The following is a 23,641-nucleotide window of genomic DNA, read 5'->3' on the forward strand; positions in this document are numbered from 1 at the left end:
AGTGAGATGTGAGTTGCGTCCAGTCTGTGTGCGAGACGCCACGGTGTGTGTGTGCGTGCGAGGGTGCCGGGTTCAGGGTGGCAGATTTACGGGCAGAGTTGGTGCTTCTGGGGTCAAAAAAAAAAAAAGAAAGACGAACAAATATGTATAAATTCATATATATGAAAAACAGTATCGTCTCTTCGCAAAGCGCACTCACCCATCAATCGACGCTTTCCATAGACCCATTCGTTCAGCGGTCAATAGTAGTAGCAGTGTCGTTGAATCCCGGAGGCGCGCGAACCACCACCACCAACTTAGCCACACGCAACGCTCAGCGTAAGCTCGCGCCACACGCCTGTGAGCCCCGGGCCCGGTTCAGCCACCACTCACCACTGCTGCTTGCTGCTGCCCATTGCTGGCTCCCTGACTGGCTCTCACCGCTCGCTGGCCCGCCCGCTCCGCTCCGCTACGCTACGCTATCGTTCGCGCTGCGGTAGTGGCAAAATCGATGCGCAAAAGCGCAAGCCAGGCGAGCTCTCGCGCGAACCGCTTCGTCGACGACATCATCGACCACCCTCGAGCCCGAAAACGGTCCCCCCCCCCTGGTTCTGCCCACCTACAACACTATCGCATATCCCTCGCATTACGCCGACGACCGACACAGCGAGACGAATTACGGTCGACGGGCGAGTAGTTGGAAACGCCGGGCCATCCGCACACACGGGCGGGCGACCGAACGAAACGGAACAAAGTCGGCGGACGAAAAGAACACCAGGCATACGGCGACGACGACGACGACGCCTCACATCACTCATCCCTCGCGCGCGCGCGCACGAGCACGAGCATCCCGCAAACGGCCGCTTCCTCCTCCACCCGCGTGGCGGGCAAATACAGACCCTCGCGATTCTATCCACGCGGCAAACATGCCTCCCAAGAAGCCCGTCAACTGGCGGCTATGGACAAAGGTTCTAATCGGGTATGTCGGAAGGCCCTCCTCCTCTTCCCTCCCCTACTCTTCTCTACCCGTGGAGCAAGACCCGTCGAGTATGGCGAGGCCGGCGCACTACCCCCCCGCCCTCCCTCCTCCATCTCCTCGTGATGGACAAGAGACACACAGATGAAAGGGGAAAACAAGAAGATTAGAGAGAAATGGGAGAGACAAGCAAGAGCAGTGCGGACGCTGACCCCGTTCTTTCCCCAACCTACAGCGGCGCGGCCGTCAGCATCGGCGGACCGGCGCTCACGTGGTGGCTCACCCCGACCGAGGAGCAGCTGCGGGCGCGGTACAACCCGGACCTCCTCAAGCGGAGCATCGAGCAGCGCGAGGAGCGCGAGCAAGAGTTTGACGAGTTTGTGACCAAGCTCAAGGAGTACTCCCGGTCGGACAAGCCCAGTGCGTAATCCCCCCCTCCCTGCTCCTCATTCTCTTTCTCCCTCTTTATGTCAAGGAGCACGCACGCATTACCTTTTTGGGAAAGGAGAAGGAAGAGAAAAAAAGGAGAAAACACTGACAGTGGCGCGTTTTCTCAAGTCTGGATCGTGGTCAAGGAGGAGGAGGAACGGAAAAAACAGGCGGCACTTCGGGCGGGCAAGGCGCAGCAGCGGGAGGCCGAGGCGCAGAGAGAGGAGATGCGGCGCGAGGCCGGCCTGGGGTCAGCAAAGTAACGAGCGTGCGCGCGTGCGCGAAGGGGAAGGTGGCCCATATCGGAGGAGGAAGAGGAGCATCACGACGGAGCTTTTTGGATGGATCCATGGGATTTGTGATTTGCCACTGTAACATGTATGTACAGTATTGCAAGGTACGCTTTTCTTCTCGTTTCGATTCCTAGGGGGAAGGACGGACGGACGGACGGACCCCTGTCCAGCGGAAAATGTACAATACTATCGACGTCAGGACGTGCCCAATCGACACCGACGATCCGCTCTCGCGCGATGCCTCAAACGACGACCTCGACGTGTCCGAGGCGATGCTGGCCGACCGACCGGTCGGTTGACAGGGCTCGAGACCCGGCCTCTCCGGAGAGGGAGGTAAATGGGGATGGAGGCGGCCATGCGCGGCACCCCCCTCCCCGTTGCTCAATCCTGAATCCCACGCACCGGCAGGAGGCGACGATGCTGGCACCACAACGTATAGTGTGGTCTTCAACTGACTGCCCGTAGGAACTGGTGTGTGTGCGAAATAGCAAGCTCTGTACGGTATTGTTTCGTCTTCACTTGTGGCGAGCCGACTCGCCACGTCACGAGCGTGGCACCTTTGTCAAGCCGTCTTCGCATTCGTCCCTCAGGATTCCAAAGCCGGATATTCCTCCTCGACGACTTGGTCCCCTTGCTGCACCGTGCCCCCCCCCCCCCCGTAGCCGCCTACTGTCGACAGAGTCAAGTCAAGCGCGAGCGAGCATCCGTGTCAGTCGAGTCGATAACTACCAACAGCCCGTCCGGCCGGCCGGCCTTCTTCCGGGCCCCCTTCGGACACGCCCCAAGGTCGGGGCCCAACAAAGACTGCATCCCGCGCCCGCGCTCGCACCAACACCACACCCTCAGCCTCCTAATAGGACCGAGCACCTGTATCCCAGCCAACCTTCCTCATTTCACCTCCGGGGGGCCGGGCTCGACCGGTGAAAGAGGCAGGCGGGTAAAGTTACTGTAGGCCTCCATTGTCTTCAGCGCCCGTTGGACGTGAGTCCTCATTCCCCCCCCCCTTCGCGTCTGTTCTCGACGAACAGCGGCTGTCTTGGCGGGAGACAAAAAGTCCCCATTGCCGGCGTCTCTGCATCCGAGGGATCGGGCGGTGGTGGGTTCGGTGGCCCAGCTCAATCGCAAGCCTAGGTCGTAGTTACCCGACGGCCCAGGCTGGTCGGCGAGCACGCGCATGAACCTCCTCTTGCGTAGCGCCATGATCTACAAAACAGGCCGTTTTTTTTTTGTCCAACAAGCGAGCCCAGGGGATTAGGCCCTGTATGCAGAGAGACGTGAACTAACCTTGGCGATTCTGCGCCGTCCAGGGCAACTGTGCTCTGAGTGTCTTCTCAGTTTTCACTACATCAGACAGATCAGTGTTATCTTGACAGTCGTCACACCAAACGTGTCTGGCTGAACAGACAGATCCTTGCGCGCGTGGCAAGGCCCAGACAGAGCCTGCTGACTGCGCCGGGTCGCACCAGTGACACACAGCCCTTGTGCTTTGAGCGTTGTTAAAGCAGCAACGTTCTGAGGTGGTAACGACTAGTTTTAGCCCGTGCCACTCAAGGAAGCTCTCGGTCTCCTCGAATCCGAGCGTGGTCTGCCAGAGTAGCGGATTCTGGGTTGCGGATGAAGGCCATGTCGTTGGAGTACTATACCGTCGCTGGAACAAGGCACGAAACTGCCATCCACTGCCTGTCTTGCTCTGCCGGGCAGTCAGTCGCTCTCGGGCGAATACCGGAAGTCACACGCCATCTAGAGTATATAGAGAATTGTTGCTGACTATTCATATGCGCCGCAATTGAGAACGCTTGGCTGTCACGGCCCTCTCGCCGCGACCGCTGGCCAACCTGGCGATGAACTTGGTGATGCCCCGTCGGCTCCACCACAGTACTGGGACCATACGAACTTTGTTCAAAGTAAGGTACAGTACTTACTGTATGCTGCAGGTTGCAGAAAAGGATAGCAACGTGTGGTCAAGACATGGTCGAGTGGCCTCATGAGGCGCGACGATCGCATCCATCACCAGGCGGGCCCTTGAGTGATGGGCCAACATGCACTCCACGAGGTTCAGTGCCAAGTGTCTCCACTGCTCCTTAGGAGTCGACTGGTCGAGGCTGTCGAGGCGACGAACTAAGCCAGTATCGCAGATCGTTGCACAATGCAGACAAGCTTTCTTTGCACTTGGCAAGAGCATACATACCATCGTGGTATATTGGATGGCTGGTTCCGAGGGAGCGCCGTGCCACCACATCGGAAACGTTGCCCCAGGTGCTGAGCAAAGAATAGAAACGCGAGCACGCCCCGCCCTTGGTCAGGGCCCAGGTTGCATTCGAAAAATAAAAAAGGTGAAAACAAGACTCGGCGCAGTCTTCCCTGTGGCGCGCAACACGGGCGGTCGTGCGACGCACACGACAGGCGCCTGGTCACATGCCGTCTTGCGCCATTCGCCTTGGCCGGAACAAAAGTCCACCAGGCGGCCCAACGGCGAGGTCGCTGCCCCAGTCAGCGTGATAACTAATAATGGGAGGCCACACTCAGCATCGCACGGGGATTCGTGGCTTGACTCTCCAACCACCGCGATGTGAATGTGATATGCTCCTCGCCTGGCCGTTGGTAGAGCCCAGGCTGGCCGGAAGCGCAAGGGGGAAGTGATTGACGGGAGTTACGGCTTCAATAACTTGGCGGACTGCTGGCGGCCGGCCCCAATCCCCGAAACGGGTGCGTATCTATAGTGGCTTCCCTCCAACTACCCGGTTGTTGAAGCCTCGAGACGCCCCCGACGAACTAATTTCCTGCCGTTTGTGGGATAGGCAGACTGCGGTGCGACAGCCGACGGGAGAGGCGCTTCAGGCCATTGGCTCGATCATCTCTGGGGAGCCGTGGGGGCCGACACGGCCGCCGCGCTTGCGCTGGCAGCCGCAGCCGCGATCACTCTACCTGATAACAAGGCAAGTCAAGGGTCCGTTGCTGTAGGACCCGGAGTCAAGTCCCAGTGTCAAAGACGGCAGGGGGAGGGGGCATCATGGTAGATACATGTCATAACTCTTGCGTAGCAGCCGCTTTGGGATGGCAGCACAGCATCAACGCGGTTCGGCTCGGGCACGCCTCGTGAGGAGTTCCGTGCGCTCGTGGGTGAGAGCTGCGGCTCAGTGGATGATGAGCGAGCGCTCCTTCAGCGGCAGGCACCCGTCTCGCCCCATCTGCAACCAACTTTATGAGGCAAGACACTATCTCAGAAGGGTGCGGAGACCCCGAGACAGCAGCGTCAGTCAATACTCGACAGCACGCACGGTCGGCAAGGGGCTGACTGGTTGATGGCTGAAGGCACCGTGCCGCTCACGAGCTGCGAAGCATGTGCCGAAACCTTCCTCGGAGAGAAACTGCGGTCTGGGCCGTCATTGCTAGAATCGACATAGAAGGGGCATCTGCCTACGTACTGTACTCGCGATACTGTATACTAGTTAGTAACCTGCGCTCATTACGGTAATCCTTCCAGGGGCCTGGAGAGTCAGAGCCTTGCCATCGGGGATAGTCTCGCCACTGGTGATAAGTAGTAGTAGCGAATGTGCCTGGGCCACGGTGGGCGCATCCGCGACGCAGACAATTGAAGACGGCATCGCAGTTGGTGGCGCACTGACGGTGATGTTTGTCCCGGGCCACGAGCCGGCTCGCAAAAGGCCCCCCAAGATAAAGCAGGCGCTAGCGATGCAGGTGGGCACAACTTGCAAGGGCTGGGCCACACCCCACACGCTAGTTCTGAGATCTGAATCCGGGCTCTGAACTCTGGAGACTTAACTTATTAGTTGCTGTCGGCATTTGCCGGGGCTCGACTTGGCGGCTGCATGGCGCTGCGAGGCGAGAGCCAACGACCTTGCTGTCGTGCCGTGGTCGGCGGGCGCCACGGCTGTTGTCGTCGATATGCCTTTTCTCGTCTGGCTCGGAGTCGATCGCGCCACAGAGATGTGCATCCAGGACGAGTAATCGGTGGCGCAGGTGTGCCTGACAAAAACTGGACGGCAACGTGTTAGTGTACGGAGTACAGTACAGTCGGATGGCGTAGGGAGTGGCGTTGGGCAGTTGGTCGTGGAGCATCTCGACTCCACGATCCCCCCATGCTTGACTCCTATCCCATGGAGCAGGGGCCCCGAAGGGCCTCGCGCACGAATCGAAGTCGCGTGTGCCAGTCATGGGGAAGTACTTTGGTCCGGCTCCCCCGCATCGCGTTGTGTTTGCTGCGGTGTGGCTCCGCGATTCGTTGTGGTGGTGACGGTTTGTGGAATGCAGCACAAACGAGGGCCATGTCGATGCAGTTGGTCGCGTGTACTCCTTGCACTACTGGTCGGGGTGGGACCTGCAAATCAATAAGGAAAAGGGGGACGGCCACGAGACCAGCTCAGGCTCAGGCAAGCAAGGCACACAATATGAGAGAGGCGTGAGAGGAGAGGCTGGAGTGGCGAGCAGGTGCATGCTGTGCTGTAAGTAGTTAGTACTGTGCGACTTGGGAACTTGTGCAACGTCGACCAGTCTGTTGGGCATTCGGAGGTGCGGGAATACTTGGTACCTCGGGTACCCGACATATCGGCGTTGGTAGAGGGGACTTGGAGTGAGTATCTTGACTTGACGTACTACGGTAACATGTTGCCTCCAACAGGGGGCGCTCGGTCATCAGTCAGGCAAGATAAAGCACACTGCGGTCAGTGCAGGTAGCAGATCGTACAGGGCAGTACCTACAATACTACAATAATGCAAACCAATGGCCTGCCCACCACATGGCACCAGGGCTCTGTAAGTACGTGTACGACACGCATACCTGGCTGGCGGGCACTGGGCCAACCGGGTGGGTAAGGTTCCAAAGGTACTACACCTTGAGCGCAGCAACAGGTCAGGTAGCCGGTGTTAGTGCACCAAGTACTTTGCAGGATCTGTTGGGCTGGCAAGAGCGCCGATGTCTCCTGCCGGCAGGTACGACTGCTAAGTAACGTACTGGGTAGAACACACTACCAAGGTATATGCACAATGCCGTGTCTCCTCTACTACGCATAGCAGGCTATACCTTGGCTTCCAAGACACTTGTTGGCACCGAATGCTTGAACTCGGCCTCAGCCGGATTGCCGCTTGGATTCGCAAGGCCTGCAGCGGCACTCTTTCTACAGTCTCTCTTGGTCCAATGCCCCCCTGCCGCCGGCCCGAGAACCCTAGTGTGTAACCCGCGTCGTGCCAGGTGCTGTGGTCGGTCAGTCAGGTCAACATCACCAGCCTCGAATAATCCGCCCGCAGACAAAGAAAGACCTCCTCCTCCAATACGGCTAAGGCGGCAGCCAGGTGACCTCGTCGTCGGCTTCATTAGGCAGGTGGCGCTGTGTCGAGCGCCATAACCCTATCTCACGACGACCAGCTGCCCCTGGTGCGCTCGCGCGGGTGGTTGCCACGATGCATGCCTCCTCCGCCCACCATCTTGAGCCAACGCTCTTGTCCAACATCCTTCTCCTTCACCCCATGTGTTACCCCCGACCAGGTGCTCGAACAGACCCTGCTCTGATCCGTCCTCACAGCCGTTTCTTTCGACCAAGAACAGCAGTTGATGGCTTTGCCGTCCGATGAGTCTCCAGCCAGCCTCCTTGGAGCAGTTGATGGGACCATTTCCGTCCCAAGTCGAGGAGCTTGTCTCGCACAAGTAGAAAGAAACCACGCCACTTGTACTGCAGATACATACTGTACTGTATTTCGTCCGGCATAGCATCACGTAGCGTCGCTCGACCACCCGCCGGCGCACCGCAGCGTCCTGTCAGGCTGCTAGGACCTGCGAGGCAACTCGAGCCCAGACTCTGCGGTCGACCGGGACTAAGCCAATCCAACCACCCACAACAAGTCGACCATTCCCGTTGCGACCTCTGCCCCGAGTTGGAGACGTTCGCGAGCTTGCTTTGGGTACACCGGACATGGCTTGCAGCTGCCAGTCGCAGACATCCCACCCCGGCGTATGCAGAGCACGTCCCCTCACCCCCCTTGTCCCACGTACCCGTCGTGCACTTTCATGCTTGGCTGTTCTGCTCCCCCAGTCCCTCCTTAAGCCGTCTTCAAGATATAAGAGCCTTCTCGCCCACTTTGCCAAAGCCTCTGCTTCCAACGCCCAGACGACGTCTCTCCGCCACCACGTCTATCTGACCTTTCCCAGAGCGGAGCTCGTAGCCCGCAAGATCCGTCATCATGGGCCTCAAGGATCGTTTCAGGGCTCGCGAGGAGCCTGTTGAGGGGGGCGAAGCAACTGGCGCCGAGGTACTCCCCTCGGACGCTCGCACTACTGAGCGCGAGCTGCGCAACTTCCGCAAGCAGCACACATGGGACCCTTTTCTCGACGTCGAGAAGCTGGACAATATCGACGATGCCCTGGCCTCCGGCAACGCCGAAAAGGAGGCTGCAATCGACGAATCGTTGATTCAGGAAGATTCTCCCTATGCCGAAGTTCGCTCCTCGGTATGCCTCAACCCCTCCTTGTCGCATCACTTCACAGAGATAGAATCAACAACGCTAACACGTCGCCCCGACAGATACCGCCGGTTGACATCGACGTACCTTGCAACACCATCCGTTCGTGGACCATTGGTGCCTTGTTGTGCACCCTAGTCGCGGGATGCAACATCCTCCTCAGTCTCCGCAGGAGTCCCATCTCCATCACGTCCACCGTTGTGCAGCTGATTGCCTACCCGTAAGTTTAATCGCTCGTTAGTTAGTAGTTCCATGGGGGGGGGGGTTTCTGCCGCTGACACGATTTGAATAGCCTAGGATGTGGCTGGGCCAAGTTCATGCCCGATGCCACCTTCAGGGTCTTTGGTCACACTCTTGAACTAAACCCGGGACCATTCAACGTCAAAGAGCACACCATCATCACCATGATGACGGCAGCCGGCTCGAGTGTCAGCTACTCGATTGACATTCTCCTCGCGCAGGAAGTCTTCTACAAGCAGTTCTTCAAGTGGGGCTTCCAGATCCTGCTCATGCTTTCCACCCAGGCCATGGGTTTTGGCGTTGCAGGCATCGCCCGCCGCTTCCTCATCTGGCCCTCGTCCATGGTGTGGCCAGCAACGCTCATTACGTGCACAGTCATGTACTCGCTACATGACCACCGTCCCTCGGATCCGTCAGCTACCAACGGCTGGGGCATTGGCAGATACAAGTTCTTCCTCTTTGTGGCTCTAGCCACGTGGTGCTGGGAATGGTTTCCTCTACAAATAGCTCCATTCCTGTCATTGTTCATGTGGCCTACTTGGATTGCCCCGAACAATGTTGTCGTCAACCAGATCTTCGGTGGCAATACGGGTCTAGGTCTCATGCCCATATCCTTCGACTGGGGCACAGTCACGGGTTTCCTCGGCTCCCCTTTGCAAACCCCGGGCTTCGCCATCTACAACGTCGCTGCCGGCATCATGTTCACCACCATTTGCGCAATAGGCCTTGCTTGGGGGGGTCCTGAGTACTACCGCTACCTCCCGCTCAGTGCGAACCAGAACTTCGACCGGTTTGCCAACCCTTATAATACCTCCCGCATCCTCACACCAGAGTTCACGGTCAACGAAACCGCATATAAGGCATACTCGCCAATTTTACTCGGCCCAACCTTCTCCCTCTCTTATGCCCTATCTTTCGCTACATTGATCTCCACGGTCATGCACGTCGCCCTCTTCTACGGCCCTGATATTTGGAAGCGCGCTAGAAGTTCCAAGTACGAGGAGCCCGACATCCATATGAAACTCATGAAGAAGTATAAAGAGGTCCCCGAATGGTGGTTCTCTTTGATCTTTGTCGTGAGCTTTGCTTTTGGCATGATCGCATGCCAGGTTTGGAAGACGTTTCTCCCCTGGTGGGCGTATATCCTTTGCATCCTCATTGGCCTTGTCTTATTCATCCCCATTGGCATGGTTCAAGCAATCACCAACCAACAGACCGGCCTCAACGTTGTTACCGAGATGATTATTGGGTATATCATGCCTGGACGCCCGGTTGCCATGATGCTCTTCAAGTCATGGGGCTATATGCTATCAGCCAACGGCCTCAACTACATCTCCGACATGAAGGTTGGTCACTACATGAAGATACCCCCTCGGAGCATGTTTGCCGCGCAGGCTTTTGCAGTCATCTGGCTGTCCATGGTCCAGATTTCTAGCTACAATTTCGTGCGCGGTAACTTCGAAAACATCTGCACCCCACACCAAAAACAGGGCCTCACCTGCCCCGGTGCGAAGACCTTTTACAACGCCAGTGTGATCTGGGGTGTCATTGGTCCTAGAAAGGTCTTCGGACCCGGCGCCATTTATGGTTGGACAAACTGGTTCTGGTTACTCGGCGCCGCAGTGCCGACGGTTCAGTACTTGCTTGCCCGCCGTTATCCCCGCTCGTGGCTCCGGTATCTTGTCACTCCGGCGATGTTTGGTGCTGCCGGAATGATGCCGCCCGCTACTCTCTACTATCTCCTTCAGTGGGTCATTGTTGGGCTCATCTTCAACGGCTTCATCCGCAGGCGATTCTTTGGCTGGTGGTGTAAGTTTTCCTCACCCATCCGGCTCAACTGCGCTTGGGAACTGAAAACTAATTGGCTTGCAGCACGCTACAACTATGTGTTGTCCGGAGCTCTGGACATTGGGACAGCTCTCTGTGTCGTGATTAGTGGCATGGCCCTCGGCCTGTCCGAAACGAGTTTTCCGGCGTGGTGGGGAATTACGGTTGTAGACAATACCTTGGATGCGCAGGGCGCGGCTGTCACGAGGCAGTTCATCCCCAACGTGACTGAGCCGCTTGGACCCTCCACTTGGTAGTAAGGCTATGTGCAACCCAGACACGCATATGGTCGCGTTTCGGTTACCTCGCGTTACTCGATTCCACAGCACGATGAAGATAGGTACGAATACACTGTAAAGTCTTGTGCGCAATCTTAGCTCGCGTGATGGTTGTGAACGCGTACTGTGAGTGGAGTGCTTGTATGGTGGTCCCAGAGCGTCGTGACTTGGGGCTCAAGTGAGAACCACTCTGGATACTGCTTGCTGTGACGTGGCGGACACGGGCCGGTCGTGGTGACACGACACCCGTCTCGATGGGAGCTGGGCCTGGCTCTCTGAGAGGGACGTATACTGTACTTCGTACGGTTGTTTGTGAAGAGGCACCAGCAGCCCTAGTAGCATGATGAGCACGTGGCGGGCCGCGAGCTGATCAATCCGGCGGACCGCCCAATGTGACAGTGAGACTTGTTTCGTTCTTAGACGATGAGATGCGTTCGACAGTGAGAGTCGAAGGTATCACGACAAATTGGAGTCTGGTTGGGAGTGATAAATGATAAATTGAAGTCTGATTGGGGAGCTGTGATGATTGGGAGCTGCCGCTACCCCAGCTGGGCCGCGGCCGCCGCGCTTGGCCGTTTCGGGACGCGGGGCGGGACCCCCTCGGCAAAACACAAATTCCAGTTGCGAAAAGTCTTGGCACGCACAAAACTACGCTCTGCCTTTGCTCCATCACCAATCCGAGCCGACGGCGTCAAATCAGCCTTCTCAACGACAACCCCTCTATCCCCCGGTACGTGCTGCGGACATGCGGCCATCGCATGCGCCCCCTCCCTTCTGTTGGGCATTTGAGGCCTCTTACGGTGCAGCCCAGGCCGCAGAACTGTTGTGCTGACGCGACGACCCGCCATAGCTCTCCCCCGACATCTCCCAGTCATCTGCCCAGCATGTCCGACGCAATCCAGGAGCGCCTCAAGAAGCTCGGCCAGGGAGCCCGCATTGGTGAGTAGCCAGGCGAAGCGATCGCGCGACGCGTGGCACGAATGGCGAAGCTAACGTGGTATACCAGGGTATGATGCGCACCGCCCGAGCCCAGCACCCCCGAGTCGATCCCTACCGAGCATCTGATTGCTAACGCCTCGTGTAGTGGCAAGGGCACGCCCCGGAGAAAGGTCAAGCGCGCTCCCGCTCGGTCCGGCGCTGACGACAAGAAGCTCCAGCAGACGCTGAAGAAGCTCAACACCCAGCCTATCCAGGCCATCGAGGAGGTCAACATGTTCAAGTCAGACGGCAACGTCATCCACTTTGCTGCCCCCAAGGGTGCGTATATGCCGTCCCCCGTGGCGCACGGTGCTGCGGCTGGAAAGGTCTCTCCACTGACGCACTTCAGTCCACGCCGCTGTTCCCTCCAACACTTTCGCCATCTACGGAAATGGCGAGGACAAGGAGCTTACCGAGCTCGTCCCCGGTATCCTGAACCAGCTTGGCCCCGACTCGCTCGCCTCGCTCCGCAAGCTTGCCGAGAGCTACCAGAACATGCAGAAGGGTGAGAAGGGCGAGGACGACGACGAGATCCCCGACCTGGTCGAGGGCGAGAACTTTGAGAGCAAGGTTGAGTAAGGCTAAGCCGGCTCGGCTTTCGTGGGGCGGCTGGCCGGAGGCAAGGTTCATGGAAAATGACCCACGTCCGGCCGATGGGTACACTGCCCATGGGAACGACTGGGCGGCCTGCTATTCTACCCCGGGGAACGGAACCGCCGCGGTTGCGTTGCTTCACAGGGGAAGAGTTGAAAGGGTACGGCTCGGCATACGGCGGAACAGCGCCGCCAAAACAAACTGTCTCGGTTGATTGCTTTGTACAAAATCGAGGAACTTCACATCAAGAGACAAAGACTAATCTCTTCAGACGTTCGACCCCTTTCGTCATGTCTCGACGTCTGCGCCGAAGTCGGAGTCTCCGTCATTGACCACCCAGCCGGCCAGTGCGGTGCTACGGGTTGCGGCCTTGGCAGCTCTCCTCGCGGCTAGGAGCGGCCCGTGCTTTACTTCGTGATACGATTTGCCGTCTAGACTGTGCCTGATGTTGTCGCTACCGCGTAGCTGACCGGCAACGTCTCTGGCCAGTACCCACATTTGTCGTCGTGACATGCGACTTGCCCCCCGCGGGTCAAACGGCCGCTTCCCCTGCACCACGCCACCAAGGATCGATTCCTCGACGCCTGAGAGCGCCCACGCCGCGGCAACATTGCTAGGCGAGATGCCCTCCGCGCGGGCCTGTACCGCCCGCCGAGAGAACCCAAACTCCCTAGTTGTCGTCTCCACCACGAAGGGCCGGAATGCATACCCATCAGACCAGTCCTCGCGAGCGGTCACCGCGCCCATTCGCCCCGCGGCAGCAAATGCGCGCTCGCACGCGGTGCTCGAGTACTGCGACGCGGGCAGGACGATGGTGTCGATGTACGCGCCCGCCGGGTCGATGAGGAGCGCTGCTAGCGATGAGAGTAGCGACGTGCACTGTTTCAGCGCCAGCTTGTCGGAGCACGACTTGGAAAGCGTAGGAGGGGCGTCGCCTCGCGCGGGCTTGCGGCGGACGATGCCGAGCTGCGAGAAGTACGCCCGCCCGGGCAACGTTGCATCGCTGCCGCCGGCGTTGGGAGAGGATGGACGGTCTGGGGCCGGCCAGGGGGAGGCATCGTCTTGCGCAGCCATGATGAGCTCCATGCTTGCATCGCCGCCTGGAAGCTGTGAGCGGCGAAGGCGACGGAGCGTTGGGGTGGTTGTGATACGCACAGGGCGCCTCTGAGCAGTACATGTGAAGCTTGATTCCCTCCTTGACGTAGAACGGAGGTCGCGCTACAGACCCGCTTGCCTTCGGCGTAGAGTCGCAGCTCACGAGCATACCAGAGCCGGTGCCAGCTTTACCTTGACTCAGAGCTTTACACTCGTCCAACAAAAACCTGTTGAACGTCCGTATGGCCAGGATTTCCGCGTGCCAATCGTGGATGCCATTGCCATTGGCCTCGGGCAGCCTTGACGCGGGGAGACATTTCATGCCCGTCCTGGACTCTCTTTACTTAGACATCGTCCACTCTCGTTGAGAGACGCAGAACGCGGGGGCTTCTTACGCAAGGGCGACGCAAGTGAAAGTTCCATCTTTCTCGGCGACGATGCCACTCAGGGGCACCCACTCATGAAGGCCATTGTCGCGGATGGCGGGTTTTCGTTTGTTCGGTAGTTTGTTGAACTGTGTGATGACGGCATCTGCGATGACGTCGGCTCGGGATGTCATTTAAGCGCCTCGACGCTCATATCCGCGACGTTCGTCGTGAGTCGTCGCGCCAACCAAGTCTGAAATCAGACGGTGAACATGGCTTCTTCGTGAGGCCGTTAAACTTGAAGAACAATAGCTGCACGTCGTCAAACGACCACGGGCAGTGGCGTGCGTCTGATTGGCGAGCCGACGAGGATGTTGCCCATCAGAGCAAGCCCCCACTTCGAGAAGGAGTGGAGCATGTGCGGAGTCACGTGCGCGCACGCTTTCCCTCTTTCCCCCGAGAGACTTAGCGTCTCGCCTGCCCTAGACCGCTTAGTCATTGCCACACACCTCCAATTCGAGGAAATTGAAGGCGGCACCCGCTCTGCGAGCCGCTCAACTTTTCTGAACAACCCGCCAGCCACTATACGGTCAACCGACACAACACCTTGTCGCCCCCGATCAACCCGACAACAGCGACAAGATGCGTACCTACGACGATACCTTCTCGGGCCAGAGAATCTACCCCGGCAAGGTACGGATGCCCGTCTTCCTCCCGCGTTCGATGCTGCTTTCCGTGATTGGACTTGGGGCGACGATGGATCCCCCCCTGCGGAGGCCCTTGTGAAGGACGAGGAGGACGAAATGCTCGGGCTACCGAACGACGGAGGACGGAATATTTGGTTTCAATGAGCAGGCTGGCTAACCGGTATCGTCTTGCAGGGTAAGATCTACGTCCGTGGCGACAGCAAGGTGTTCCGATTCCAGAACGGCAAGTCGGAGTCGCTCTTCCTGCAACGAAAGAACCCCCGCCGCATCGCATGGACCGTCCTGTACCGCCGACAGCACCGCAAGGGTATCTCTGAGGTACGATAAGAAGCCCTCCCTTGTCTTCATCATCGCGATAGCTCCAGGCCCGGGGTCCCGATCCCCACGATACGTCATGGGAGGCCCGGGCCAGGAAGCCGACGCGTGTAGAAAGAAGCTCGCGCCCAGAAGAAAGACAGAGGACTGACACCCCCCACAGGAGGTTGCCAAGAAGCGCACGCGCCGAACCGTCAAGGCCCAGCGCGCCATCGTCGGTGCCTCGCTCGATGTGATCAAGGAGCGCCGCAGCATGCGGCCCGAGGCCCGGTCCGCCGCCCGCGCCCAGGCCATCAAGGAGTCCAAGGAGAAGAAGAACGAGGCCGCCGCCGCCAAGAAGGCTGAGAAGGCCAAGAACGCCTCGCTGGCGTCCAAGGGCCAGACCCAGCGGAACGTCAGCAAGCAGGGCGCCAAGGGCGCGCCCGTCAAGGTCGCTGCCCGGACTCGCTAAGTCCTGTCCTGAGGGGCGGGCGCCGAGCGAGCGAGAGGCGGATGCGAATTGCGACGGGGCAAAATCGAAAGGACAGTGGTGGGAGTCCGTGGTTCTTGTGTCTTTCCGGCCGGTTCTTCATCTCGGGTGCATGGAATGCCATAGGGCGCATTGGTAGTTGACAGCAAATGACAAACCGATGCAATGGTCAAGGCGTTGATTACCGTCTGGCGTGGCTTGGCAGAGCAGCCCCGGACGAGGGTGCCTTTGCGTGCTACTCTACAGGTGATGACGCTGCCTCGCGGGGCACATATTGTGACAAACAGTGATGTAGCAGGATACGCGTACAAAGGGGAGACGGAAGCTCGACTTGTCTATATCTTTGTGAAATCTATATACTCAAAACTCCGTCTACTCGCACTCCTCGAATCTTGGTCACGTCAGCTCGGTTGCCCGAAGCCCAAAATTACAGCTTGGCAAGGACAGCCTCGGCGCCGGACTGGTCGATGGACTTGGTGTCGTCCTCCTGGCTGGCGTAGACGACCTTGCCGTGGTCAATGGCGATGGCGTAGCGCGAGGTTCGCTCGCCAAGGGTCCAGCCAATGCTCTTGCTGAACTTGGCGTCGGCATCAGAGGCGAAGATCTAGAATTGCATCAGCGTGGAGGCTCGTCTCGCATAATCTCAGGATGGAAAGGGGGAGGGGAGAGAGGGAAGGGGTGCTCACGAAGAAGTCGTCAGTGACGCTGTTGGCCTTGCCCCATGCAGACATGACGAAGGCGTCATTGAAGGCGATGACGACGACCTGGTCGACACCCTTCTTCTTGAGGGCGTCGCGGTTGTTTATGTACGAGGGCAGGTGGGAGGCCTGGCAGGTGGGCGTGAAGGCGCCTGGGACGGAGACGACGACGACTTTCTTGTTCTTGAACTCTGTTGGGGGGGGATTGTGGTGGCATGTCAGCGGATCGTCGGTCGCGGGCGATGAGAGAAACACAACTCGCGAAAACATTGAGCGAGCGGGTGGTGGGGGTGGATTGGGAACAATCACGAACCCTTGCTGGCGTCAAACTTTTGCGGGATGCCGCACGTCTTGATGTCGCTCTCGGGCGCGGGCGGGATGTAGGTGAAGGTGACGTTCTCGGGGAACGAGTCTCCGGCCTTGAGGGCAGACATGGTGGATAATGTGCTGTCTTGTGCTGGGTGTGTGTATGAGTGCGTGCGTGTACGTGAGAGTGTGTGTGGTGGGTAGAAAGAGCCGTTGATGAGCGAAGTCGGGAGGCGGCAGATGGGCTGCGAAATCGGGTCACGGCAAAGAGGTTATATACGTCTCATGCGAAGCCCAAGACGGCAGGTACGAACGAGATCAGGTCCCAATGGATATTTGGAATAAGGCGCAATGGACGCCGCTAATTTATCATGGGGGAACGCTTGTGCCCCTCCCTTCCCCTCCCTCCCCTCCGAGTGCCTCGGGGCCGAGAGAGGAGAGGGAGAGAGAGATGGGCCCGCCATTTTGGAGCCGTCCGTGGTAGGGATGCATGGAAGCACCTCGAGCTTGGGTAGTTCTCAGGTTAATAGGGTACGTAACTTCTTGGTGGTAGGTTATTAGTAGGGTTTTGGTGGGTGGCAGCGGGGTTGGTTGATGTCACCAGGCGACGGCCACCGGCGGGGTCCTGAGTTGCCGCCGCTGATGAGTGGGCAATGCGGGCGCAGCAGTGTTGGGGGGGTAGGAAGCTTGCTGCAAGGGGGGGCCGAGATTCGGACCAGGCCGGCGGCGGCGGCGGCGGCGGCGGGCGGCACACATACTGTGTGTGCGTGTGTGTGTGGCTGGCAGTGGCTTGCTCTGCCATTGACGGCAGGACTTGGTCACGAATGCAAACACGGCGACGCCACAGAGCCGACATTAATTTGGGGGTTTTCAGGGGGGGGGGCGAACGCAATCGAGCCACTTCTCTACATTTTTCGTCGTCACTTGAGCAGCGCCCGTCTGGCGGCTCGGCTTCGTGAAAGTCCCACGTTAGTACTCCGGACATATAAGTTAGTACCTCCTTGTCTGGTAGCTCCCGGACGCACAGTCGTCGTGGACCCTGATGGGCCGACAAAACAAAATCCCAACAGTGTCGTTGCCCCTCCCCTCTCCAAGGGAAACCTCCTCGGTGAACCCACCGCCGTGACTCGGCCGCAGACACAACGCCGGGCGGCTTCACGCCCGCCGCCCCAACGCCCCTCCCCACCTCGCCGTCCGGCTCGGATACCGACGCGGAACGCCGTACGCGTTCGACCCGGGCAGTAGCACAAGGACCAAGGACCCCGAGTCGTGGGCGGTGGGTCTTGGGCCGACCCGGGTGTCGACGTCCCGGCGAAGCGCTCGATCTCTGCTGGTCGCCTAGCTAGTACCACACGTCCGTACCAGGTATGTATTGGGGGCTGGAAAGCTTGTCACTCCGGCTAGTCGGCGACGCAGACACGCCACAATGATGCGCGGCACTCGAAGAGTCGAAAGTACGAAGGAGCGTGGTGCGGGGTGCCGTCGTGGCCTGACCCTCCTGCAAAGTCCACCACCAGTGGTGGGCAACCTCTACGAAGTATGCTGGAGTCTAGTCGAGTTCGCCACGGGTACAATATGTCGACGCAAGCGCTTCTGGGAGGTCCGTCCTGAATTCGAAGCAAGTATTAGGCCAAGATGGCCCGGCGGCGGCGGCGGAAGCTTGGTCATTGCAACGGGATCTACTACCTGTAATCGTGAGATGCTCGACCGCCCTAGGGTATGTGGAGTGGGTTGAATGCGATGACGCAACGGGACATATTGGCGACCGTGGACGAGTATCAAGTCTGCAAAGGTGTAGGTTCCGTGTTCCGACATGTTATTAATGAATATTGCGTTTTGGGGAACACGCAGCGAGGCATGTCATGGCATCCCAGTCATGGCATTTGGGGCATCGAACCACTTGGGGGCCAGCGGCGGTTTTCAACGACGCACACCGTGGGTCGGTCAACGACGGCAACGCAAGGCCCTGGCATAGACAGATAGACCCAAGGGCCGGGTGGTCGCCGACATGGCACAACGTCTACGCGTCACAAGCATGCATCCGTCCAGCCGCAAGGTAGCAACTAACTAGGTGTACATACGTATGTAGCCACGCCATCTGAATCAAACCAATATTAAGCTGCAAGCTGGGCGTGGTAGTTACGTCGATCGTCCCTGCCTTGAAGCTTGCACTGACCCCACCTCAGATGCAACATCAACCATCAATCCCCATCGTCAGCTGGTCCTGGGAATTCAACATCGCGACTCCTCTCTTCTTGCCCGCACTTTCGACTCCGTATTGCATATCCCAGCAGCTGAGCCCCCCTCCCGTCTGGATGGCGAGCGGAGCACGATGCCTCGCAAAGGCGTCTCCAAGGCCAGGACCGGCTGCCTGACCTGCAAGTATGTCATGTCCGTCTCTTCCGAACGAACGAAACAGCCGCCGCATGCGCTTGAGCGAGCATGCTTGCTTTGCTCTCGCCGACCTTCATACTACCCTACCTACGTAATAACACCACGCTTTGGCAGGGCTCGCAAGGTCAAATGCGACGAGGGCCGTCCCGGGTGCATGCGGTGCCAGAGTGCTGGAAAGAAGTGCCAGGGGTATCAGCCCCCGCCTGTTGGCTATTTCACCTGGGACGAGCTGCTCTCCACCACACGGCCCCGTCCAGCCCTGGCCGCTGTGCCCGAGGCCAGCTCGCTCGAGCTCCGAGGCATGTCATTCTACCGCCACGTCGTGGCCCCGTCCGTTGGCGGACCCGTCAAGAGCACCTTTTGGACCAAGACGGTGGCCGAGGTGTTGCACCGGGAGCCTGCTGCGCGGCATGCCATCCAGGCCATCAGCGCTCTCTACGAACACAGCAGCCTCGGCCTCAGCGACGGACCTACCGTCCCGTACGAGGACGGCCGACGTGCCGTTACACACTACAATGCCGCCATCCGGCACCTTGTCTCGCCGGCGGGGCCAAGCTCCAAGGACACGGTAATGCTTGTTTGCATACTCTTCATCTACATCGAGTTCATGCGAGGCGACAACGAGAGCGCCACGACTCATATACGGCACGGCATTACGCTGCTCAACTCATGCGCCGTCAGGGATGACATTGCCCGCGCCTTTCTCCACCTCAGCATTTTCCCTTACTTTTTCTCCGACGGCGTCACCGACTTCCCGCTCCCGCGAGAGGTGCTTTGCGGTCCTTGCCCTGCGAGCTTTGACTTGAGCGACGCGCACGTCTGGCTCGATCCGCTGTTGCTGCGAACCGTCCGGCTGACGCGCATGGCCAATCAGCACCGCTATGGCATGCCTGAGCTGCAAAGCCTCGAGAAAGTTGTGCAAGCCATATCAGCCCTCGACGCAGATCTCGACGCGTGGTGGTCTGCCTTTGTTCCGCTGCAGCACCAGTGGCGAGAAGACGATCAGCACCGGACAACCCTGCTCCTCTTGGAAGCGCGGTGGCTTCACGCCAAGATGCGAGTTGCGACGCAGCTCGATGTCTCCGAGGCCGTCTGGGACTTCCAGCTGGATCGGTTTCGTCGCGTCGTTGACATCGCCCGGCAGGCACGAGCGGCCGAGAAGCTGCGCGACTGGGCGAGCCGGAAGTTTGCGTTTGTCATGGGCTTCTGCCCGCTCCTCTTCTGGGTCGCACACAAGTGCCGCTTCCTCAGACTCCGCGTCTCCGCGCTAGCCCTGTTTGAGACGCTCTGTTGGGCACGCGAGGCGGCCTGGGATCGTGCCATGTTGCACGGCCTTGCGAAGACGATAATCGAGGTCGAGCACGGCATCGAGCTGACGCCCGACAAGGTCAGAGAGCTGTCGGCGGATGTTGGCCGCCACAACGATGACGACCTGGCACTGCCGGCTGACGGCCGGCGTGTAGGGCTAGCTTTCATGCGGGGCGACGTGGAACTTTCAACAGCTCAAGACGGTAGGCTAATAGGTCGCCGGAAGGTTTGCCTGTACTTACATAGCGCAACCGGTGCCGTGGAGCCTCGCGAGTGTTGGATGGAACTGGGATGAACGTTGCCGAGTGGTCGACGGGATGATACGTTACGATTCGCCGTCGTCAGACAGACTCTGCGTGCAGAGTAACACAGGGAGACGCGCCGTATACTAACGACAAGGAAATGCGACGACCGGGCAGCGAACAGGCTGCGCTGCTGCACCGCACGCCGCCATGGTCCAGCTTGTCGGACAATCGGCCGCGCGGGCTTCTTAACGGCGACCGGGACGCTGGGTCGGTCCGTCTGGGACCCTGATGCTGCAGAATCGACCCACACAGCTTCCTTTGTGTCTCCCTCCCCCAACCCGTCGATCCCCCATGCCGGCCCGTTGCGACGGTTCAGCCCTGCTGGCTCACCTCGCACCGGAAAAGGTCCCACGGGTGTGCATGGCACCCCCAGCATCACTCGGCTTCGCCCGACGAGAGAGTAAGCCCAGGGTCTCAGCATGGCCCTGCAATGCTACTTCGTAAAAGCCAATGGCGCCGCAGCCCCTCCCCCAGAGCGTCCTCTGCCGGGACTTCTGCGTAGCACAAGCTGTCTTTGCGGCACAGAGGCACGGCGGATTGGACGCCGTCCAAGGCGCTGACAAGCCAGCCAGCCAGCCTCATGAGGTCGGTCGCCTTATTGAGGCTTTCTGCGCCATGGAGCGCCGGTAGGAGACTGCGCCTATATAAGGCGACTGCTTGCGATGAGCGATGACGAATTTCCCCAGCAAAGTCTCGAGGACTCATGGTCGATTTGCAAGCCAAGGGCGGGATATTTTGCGCGTCGTCGTATACGACAGAGCATACGAGTGAACAGATAAACCACGGCAGCAGACGGCCGCCGCGAATTTTGTACCGTCAAGACGTGGCGCCCCCCGCTCACCCGACTGTAGACGGCGCGACCTCTGAGCGAGCAATGTTCGGGACGTGGAAGTATGACCCGGAGACGGACCAGATGAGGAACCTGCGGCGCGCCTACGATCCCATCACGGCACGGTCGTGGCAGCACCAGGCGTGCAACCGTTGCCATGAGAAAAAGGTGCGCGGCCCTTGCACTCATCCTCAGCCGCCACAACTTGCATGCATGCTCGCGTGCTCGGCCAAGTTTATTAGCTGACAAATGACGTGCAGCTCAGGTGCAGCGGCCGCAGAGCCGGATGTGACAGGTGCACCATCAGCGGCTCCGTCTGCGCATATGACCGCTCCGGAGGGAGTCTGAGGGCAAGCGGCGGCGTCGGCGGCGTCGGCAGCAGAAAGGGAGCTAACGCTCGGGTGCCATCATCATCATTTTCGTCATTTTCCTTGGCCTTGCCGTCAGGCGCGGGTAAGGTGAGGGCACGGAACGGCTCCGCGTCCGAGGCCCGCTGCGGCACCGTCTCTGCGCTGTATGCCGCGGCAGCGGCGGAGGCGGCAGCGGCGTTGGCGCAGCAGCGGTCATCGCCGCCAACCAAGGAGCCAGCATCCAGAGCGGCATGTCGGCAGGTGGACTTTGCGACGGGCAGCGGCAACGGACTGCAGATGGACCCTGGCGGCGGCGATCCCGGCCAGAGACAGAGGCAGCAGGTGACCATGGGGGGTTTTGGCAGTGCCTGTTTCTGCGGCCTTTGCTGCAACGGGTGCGCGTGGATCGCGGCCGTGGACCCCGGCGCGAGCATGACGGCGGCGGCGGCGGCGGCGGCGCCCGAACTGGTTTCCGGCTGGGAGGCAGCATCGTTCGGCGGTAACCACCAACAACAGCTCTACAACTCGGCATGTGGTGTCGCCGTCGGCAGACACGCCATACATGCGGACCAGGGCTACCTGTGGAGGCAGAGCCGGTGAGATCGGTCATTGGGGTGGGAAATAATAAGGCCAACTCCCCGACAAAAAGGTAGACAAGACGAGTCATGATTTACATGAGACTCCCCAGGAGCAGACTGATCACGCGGCGGTATCTAAAAGACACGTTGAGAAATGGGTCTTGTACGTTCTTCGGCAGGCTGCAGCTTTTGGCTCAAATTTCTTAGTCTTTTGTCATTAGCCCCTTGGGGGCTGGCTATCTCCGGGGTGGTAGTAGTCATTGGGACCCTCAATAAAACGAAAACGTCAAAAAAACCCGAGACGCCAGTCCACATGCCATTTTCCGATTGAAGAGAGGGCCACACTCTTAGTGGGAGGTGGTGTAGGCACGGCGGCGGTCGCGCTCCTCGGCGATGGTGAGCTTGACGCCCTTGCCCTTGGGCAGGGAGATCCAGGGCTTGTCCTGGCCGATGACGAAGACGTTGCTCTCACGGGTAGCGAAGCTGTTGTCGATGGCGTCCTTGATGTGGACGATGTTGAAGCCACCGTCATGGCGCTCGCGGTGGGTGATGACACCGACACGGCCCATGTTGCGACCACCAGTGACCATGGCGACGGCGCCAGTGTCGAACTTGATGAAGTCGGAGATCTTGCCGGTGCTCAGGTCAATCTTGACAGTGTCGTTGACCTTGATGGCGGGATCAGGGTAGCGGATGCTGCAGGCCAAAAAAGGGCGGGTTAGCGACCAGGTGGAGCAACGAGGGGGATACATTACAGCCGTCGGAGAGCAACGCTTCCGTGGATTTCTAATGAGCGTTCTTCCGTCGTCGGGGTGAGCGACTGGGGAAGCGCCGGGGCAAAAATCTACCAAAGCTTGATCCAACGGCTGAATGATGTCTGACAGAACTCACGTTCTCGCATCGTGCGTGACCAAGAATGGGATTCCACCGCGGCCGAGCTGGACGCGCTTGACCTTGCCGAGCTTGTACTCGGCCTCCTCGGCCTGGATGCGGTGGACGGTGAAGCGGCCCTTGGTGTCGTAGACGAGGCGGAAGTTCTCGCCCGTCTTGTCGATGGTGATGACGTCCATGAAGCCGGCCGGGTACGTCATGTCGGTGCGGACCTTGCCGTCGACCTTGACCAGGCGCTGCATGAGGATGGCCTTGGTCTCGCGGTAGTTGAGCGCGTACTTGAGGCGGTTGCGGATGAAGACGATGAGCGGCATGCAGTCGCGGAGCTTGTGCGGACCAGCCGACGGCTTGGGCGCGTACACGCCGGACAGCTTGTCCAGCAGCCAGTGCGACGGCGCGCTGAGGCGCTTCTGGTGCTTCTTGCTGTAGGAGGGAGCGAGGTCAGCACAATCCGTTCCCCATCATTTCCCATCGAGTCCTCGTCCTCGATTGCTCCGACGTCCAACCTCTCCCGAGAACCAAAAAAGACCGTCGCGGGTCGATAAGACTTTGTATATATTGCTTCTCGGGAGGGTTCCTTCGCCGCACGTGGGCGTCTTGAGGAGGGGATGCTGATTGCTATGGTGTGTACTCACATTCCTCGGGCCATGGTGACGACTGGCTGTTGTGCTGGTGGTGATGAGGAAAAGACAAGACGAGTGCCGGCGGAGCGTGGATCAAGGTGGTGCTGAAAACGCTGGACCACACAAGTTTTTTTTCTCCTGCCCGCGCTGCCCTCGTTTAGCGCCAGTCGTCCAGGGGCTTCATGCCCTACCCGCACCACAGGTGGAGACGCGACCGGAAAATCATTAGCTCTCTTTGTCAGGTGCATAATCACGTGATGTCATACACGTGACCTGACAACTCGGGACTACCCGGTCACACAATCTTCACATGCAAATCCATCAAGGGCCTTGGCGATCC

The 23,641-nt window shown here is 59.2% G+C and overlaps 9 protein-coding genes across 9 annotated transcripts; 6 read left to right on the forward strand and 3 right to left on the reverse strand.

The window, feature by feature from the left end:
* Nucleotides 1-559: 559 nt before the first annotated feature.
* cbp4 (Assembly factor cbp4) lies at nt 560-1,888 on the forward strand. Its single transcript, XM_047991675.1, has 3 exons — nt 560-958; nt 1,191-1,375; nt 1,514-1,888. The coding sequence occupies exons 1-3, from the start codon at nt 906-908 to the stop codon at nt 1,645-1,647; spliced, it is 372 nt and encodes a 123-aa protein (XP_047847687.1). The 5' UTR covers nt 560-905; the 3' UTR covers nt 1,648-1,888.
* Nucleotides 1,889-7,872: 5,984 nt separating this feature from the next.
* JDV02_009973 (uncharacterized protein) lies at nt 7,873-10,481 on the forward strand (the record flags this gene model as incomplete). The annotated part of the gene is made up of 4 exons (XM_047991676.1): nt 7,873-8,139; nt 8,214-8,371; nt 8,444-10,200; nt 10,264-10,481. The coding sequence occupies 4 exons, from the start codon at nt 7,873-7,875 to the stop codon at nt 10,473-10,475; spliced, it is 2,394 nt and encodes a 797-aa protein (XP_047847688.1). The 3' UTR covers nt 10,476-10,481.
* Nucleotides 10,482-11,380: 899 nt separating this feature from the next.
* Nucleotides 11,381-12,053, forward strand: EGD1 (Nascent polypeptide-associated complex subunit beta; the record flags this gene model as incomplete). Its single annotated transcript, XM_047991677.1, has 3 exons — nt 11,381-11,439; nt 11,581-11,753; nt 11,824-12,053. The coding sequence occupies 3 exons, from the start codon at nt 11,381-11,383 to the stop codon at nt 12,051-12,053; spliced, it is 462 nt and encodes a 153-aa protein (XP_047847689.1).
* A 218-nt stretch (nt 12,054-12,271) lies between these two features.
* Nucleotides 12,272-13,857, reverse strand: JDV02_009975 (tRNA(Ala)(adenine(37)) deaminase). Its single transcript, XM_047991678.1, has 3 exons — nt 13,559-13,857; nt 13,224-13,492; nt 12,272-13,168 (listed from the first exon to the last, which is right to left on the reverse strand). The coding sequence occupies exons 1-3, from the start codon at nt 13,720-13,722 to the stop codon at nt 12,357-12,359; spliced, it is 1,245 nt and encodes a 414-aa protein (XP_047847690.1). The 5' UTR covers nt 13,723-13,857; the 3' UTR covers nt 12,272-12,356.
* A 39-nt stretch (nt 13,858-13,896) lies between these two features.
* On the forward strand, nt 13,897-15,355 carry RPL24 (60S ribosomal protein L24). Its single transcript, XM_047991679.1, has 3 exons — nt 13,897-14,221; nt 14,410-14,553; nt 14,714-15,355. The coding sequence occupies exons 1-3, from the start codon at nt 14,171-14,173 to the stop codon at nt 14,999-15,001; spliced, it is 483 nt and encodes a 160-aa protein (XP_047847691.1). The 5' UTR covers nt 13,897-14,170; the 3' UTR covers nt 15,002-15,355.
* Nucleotides 15,356-15,446: 91 nt separating this feature from the next.
* On the reverse strand, nt 15,447-16,151 carry JDV02_009977 (uncharacterized protein; the record flags this gene model as incomplete). The annotated part of the gene is made up of 3 exons (XM_047991680.1): nt 15,447-15,623; nt 15,706-15,908; nt 16,031-16,151. The coding sequence occupies 3 exons, from the start codon at nt 16,149-16,151 to the stop codon at nt 15,447-15,449; spliced, it is 501 nt and encodes a 166-aa protein (XP_047847692.1).
* Nucleotides 16,152-16,939: 788 nt separating this feature from the next.
* On the forward strand, nt 16,940-20,020 carry JDV02_009978 (uncharacterized protein; the record flags this gene model as incomplete). The annotated part of the gene is made up of 3 exons (XM_047991681.1): nt 16,940-17,388; nt 17,440-18,414; nt 18,532-20,020. Exons 2-3 carry the CDS (start codon nt 18,356-18,358, stop codon nt 20,018-20,020), a joined length of 1,548 nt encoding a protein of 515 aa, XP_047847693.1. The 5' UTR covers nt 16,940-17,388; nt 17,440-18,355.
* Nucleotides 20,021-20,733: 713 nt separating this feature from the next.
* Nucleotides 20,734-21,809, forward strand: JDV02_009979 (uncharacterized protein; the record flags this gene model as incomplete). Its single annotated transcript, XM_047991682.1, has 2 exons — nt 20,734-21,027; nt 21,120-21,809. 2 exons carry the CDS (start codon nt 20,734-20,736, stop codon nt 21,807-21,809), a joined length of 984 nt encoding a protein of 327 aa, XP_047847694.1.
* Nucleotides 21,810-21,960: 151 nt separating this feature from the next.
* Nucleotides 21,961-23,418, reverse strand: RPS4 (40S ribosomal protein S4). Its single transcript, XM_047991683.1, has 3 exons — nt 23,314-23,418; nt 22,679-23,101; nt 21,961-22,483 (listed from the first exon to the last, which is right to left on the reverse strand). The coding sequence occupies exons 1-3, from the start codon at nt 23,325-23,327 to the stop codon at nt 22,135-22,137; spliced, it is 786 nt and encodes a 261-aa protein (XP_047847695.1). The 5' UTR covers nt 23,328-23,418; the 3' UTR covers nt 21,961-22,134.
* Between the last annotated feature and the right edge of the window lie 223 nt (nt 23,419-23,641).

This window comes from Purpureocillium takamizusanense, chromosome 11 (assembly GCF_022605165.1).
Source record: "Purpureocillium takamizusanense chromosome 11, complete sequence".
NCBI classification, from domain to species: domain Eukaryota; kingdom Fungi; phylum Ascomycota; class Sordariomycetes; order Hypocreales; family Ophiocordycipitaceae; genus Purpureocillium; species Purpureocillium takamizusanense.

Bases quoted from the DNA above. Each gene is read 5' to 3' on its own strand.
- RPL24 (XM_047991679.1), top strand. From the start codon at position 14,171: ATGCGTACCTACGACGATACCTTCTCGGGCCAGAGAATCTACCCCGGC. The intron at 14,222-14,409 runs GTACGGATGCCC...ATCGTCTTGCAG, and splicing joins AGAGAATCTACCCCGGCAAG to GGTAAGATCTACGTCCGTGG. The intron at 14,554-14,713 runs GTACGATAAGAA...CACCCCCCACAG, and splicing joins ACCGCAAGGGTATCTCTGAG to GAGGTTGCCAAGAAGCGCAC.
- JDV02_009975 (XM_047991678.1), bottom strand. From the start codon at position 13,722: ATGACATCCCGAGCCGACGTCATCGCAGATGCCGTCATCACACAGTTC. The intron at 13,493-13,558 runs GTAAGAAGCCCC...AAGAGAGTCCAG, and splicing joins TTCACTTGCGTCGCCCTTGC to GACGGGCATGAAATGTCTCC. The intron at 13,169-13,223 runs GTGCGTATCACA...CACAGCTTCCAG, and splicing joins GTACTGCTCAGAGGCGCCCT to GCGGCGATGCAAGCATGGAG.
- RPS4 (XM_047991683.1), bottom strand. The intron at 22,484-22,678 runs GTGAGTTCTGTC...TTTGGCCTGCAG, and splicing joins GTCACGCACGATGCGAGAAC to CATCCGCTACCCTGATCCCG.
- cbp4 (XM_047991675.1), top strand. From the start codon at position 906: ATGCCTCCCAAGAAGCCCGTCAACTGGCGGCTATGGACAAAGGTTCTA. The intron at 959-1,190 runs GTATGTCGGAAG...CCCAACCTACAG, and splicing joins TGGACAAAGGTTCTAATCGG to CGGCGCGGCCGTCAGCATCG. The intron at 1,376-1,513 runs GTGCGTAATCCC...CGTTTTCTCAAG, and splicing joins CTCCCGGTCGGACAAGCCCA to TCTGGATCGTGGTCAAGGAG.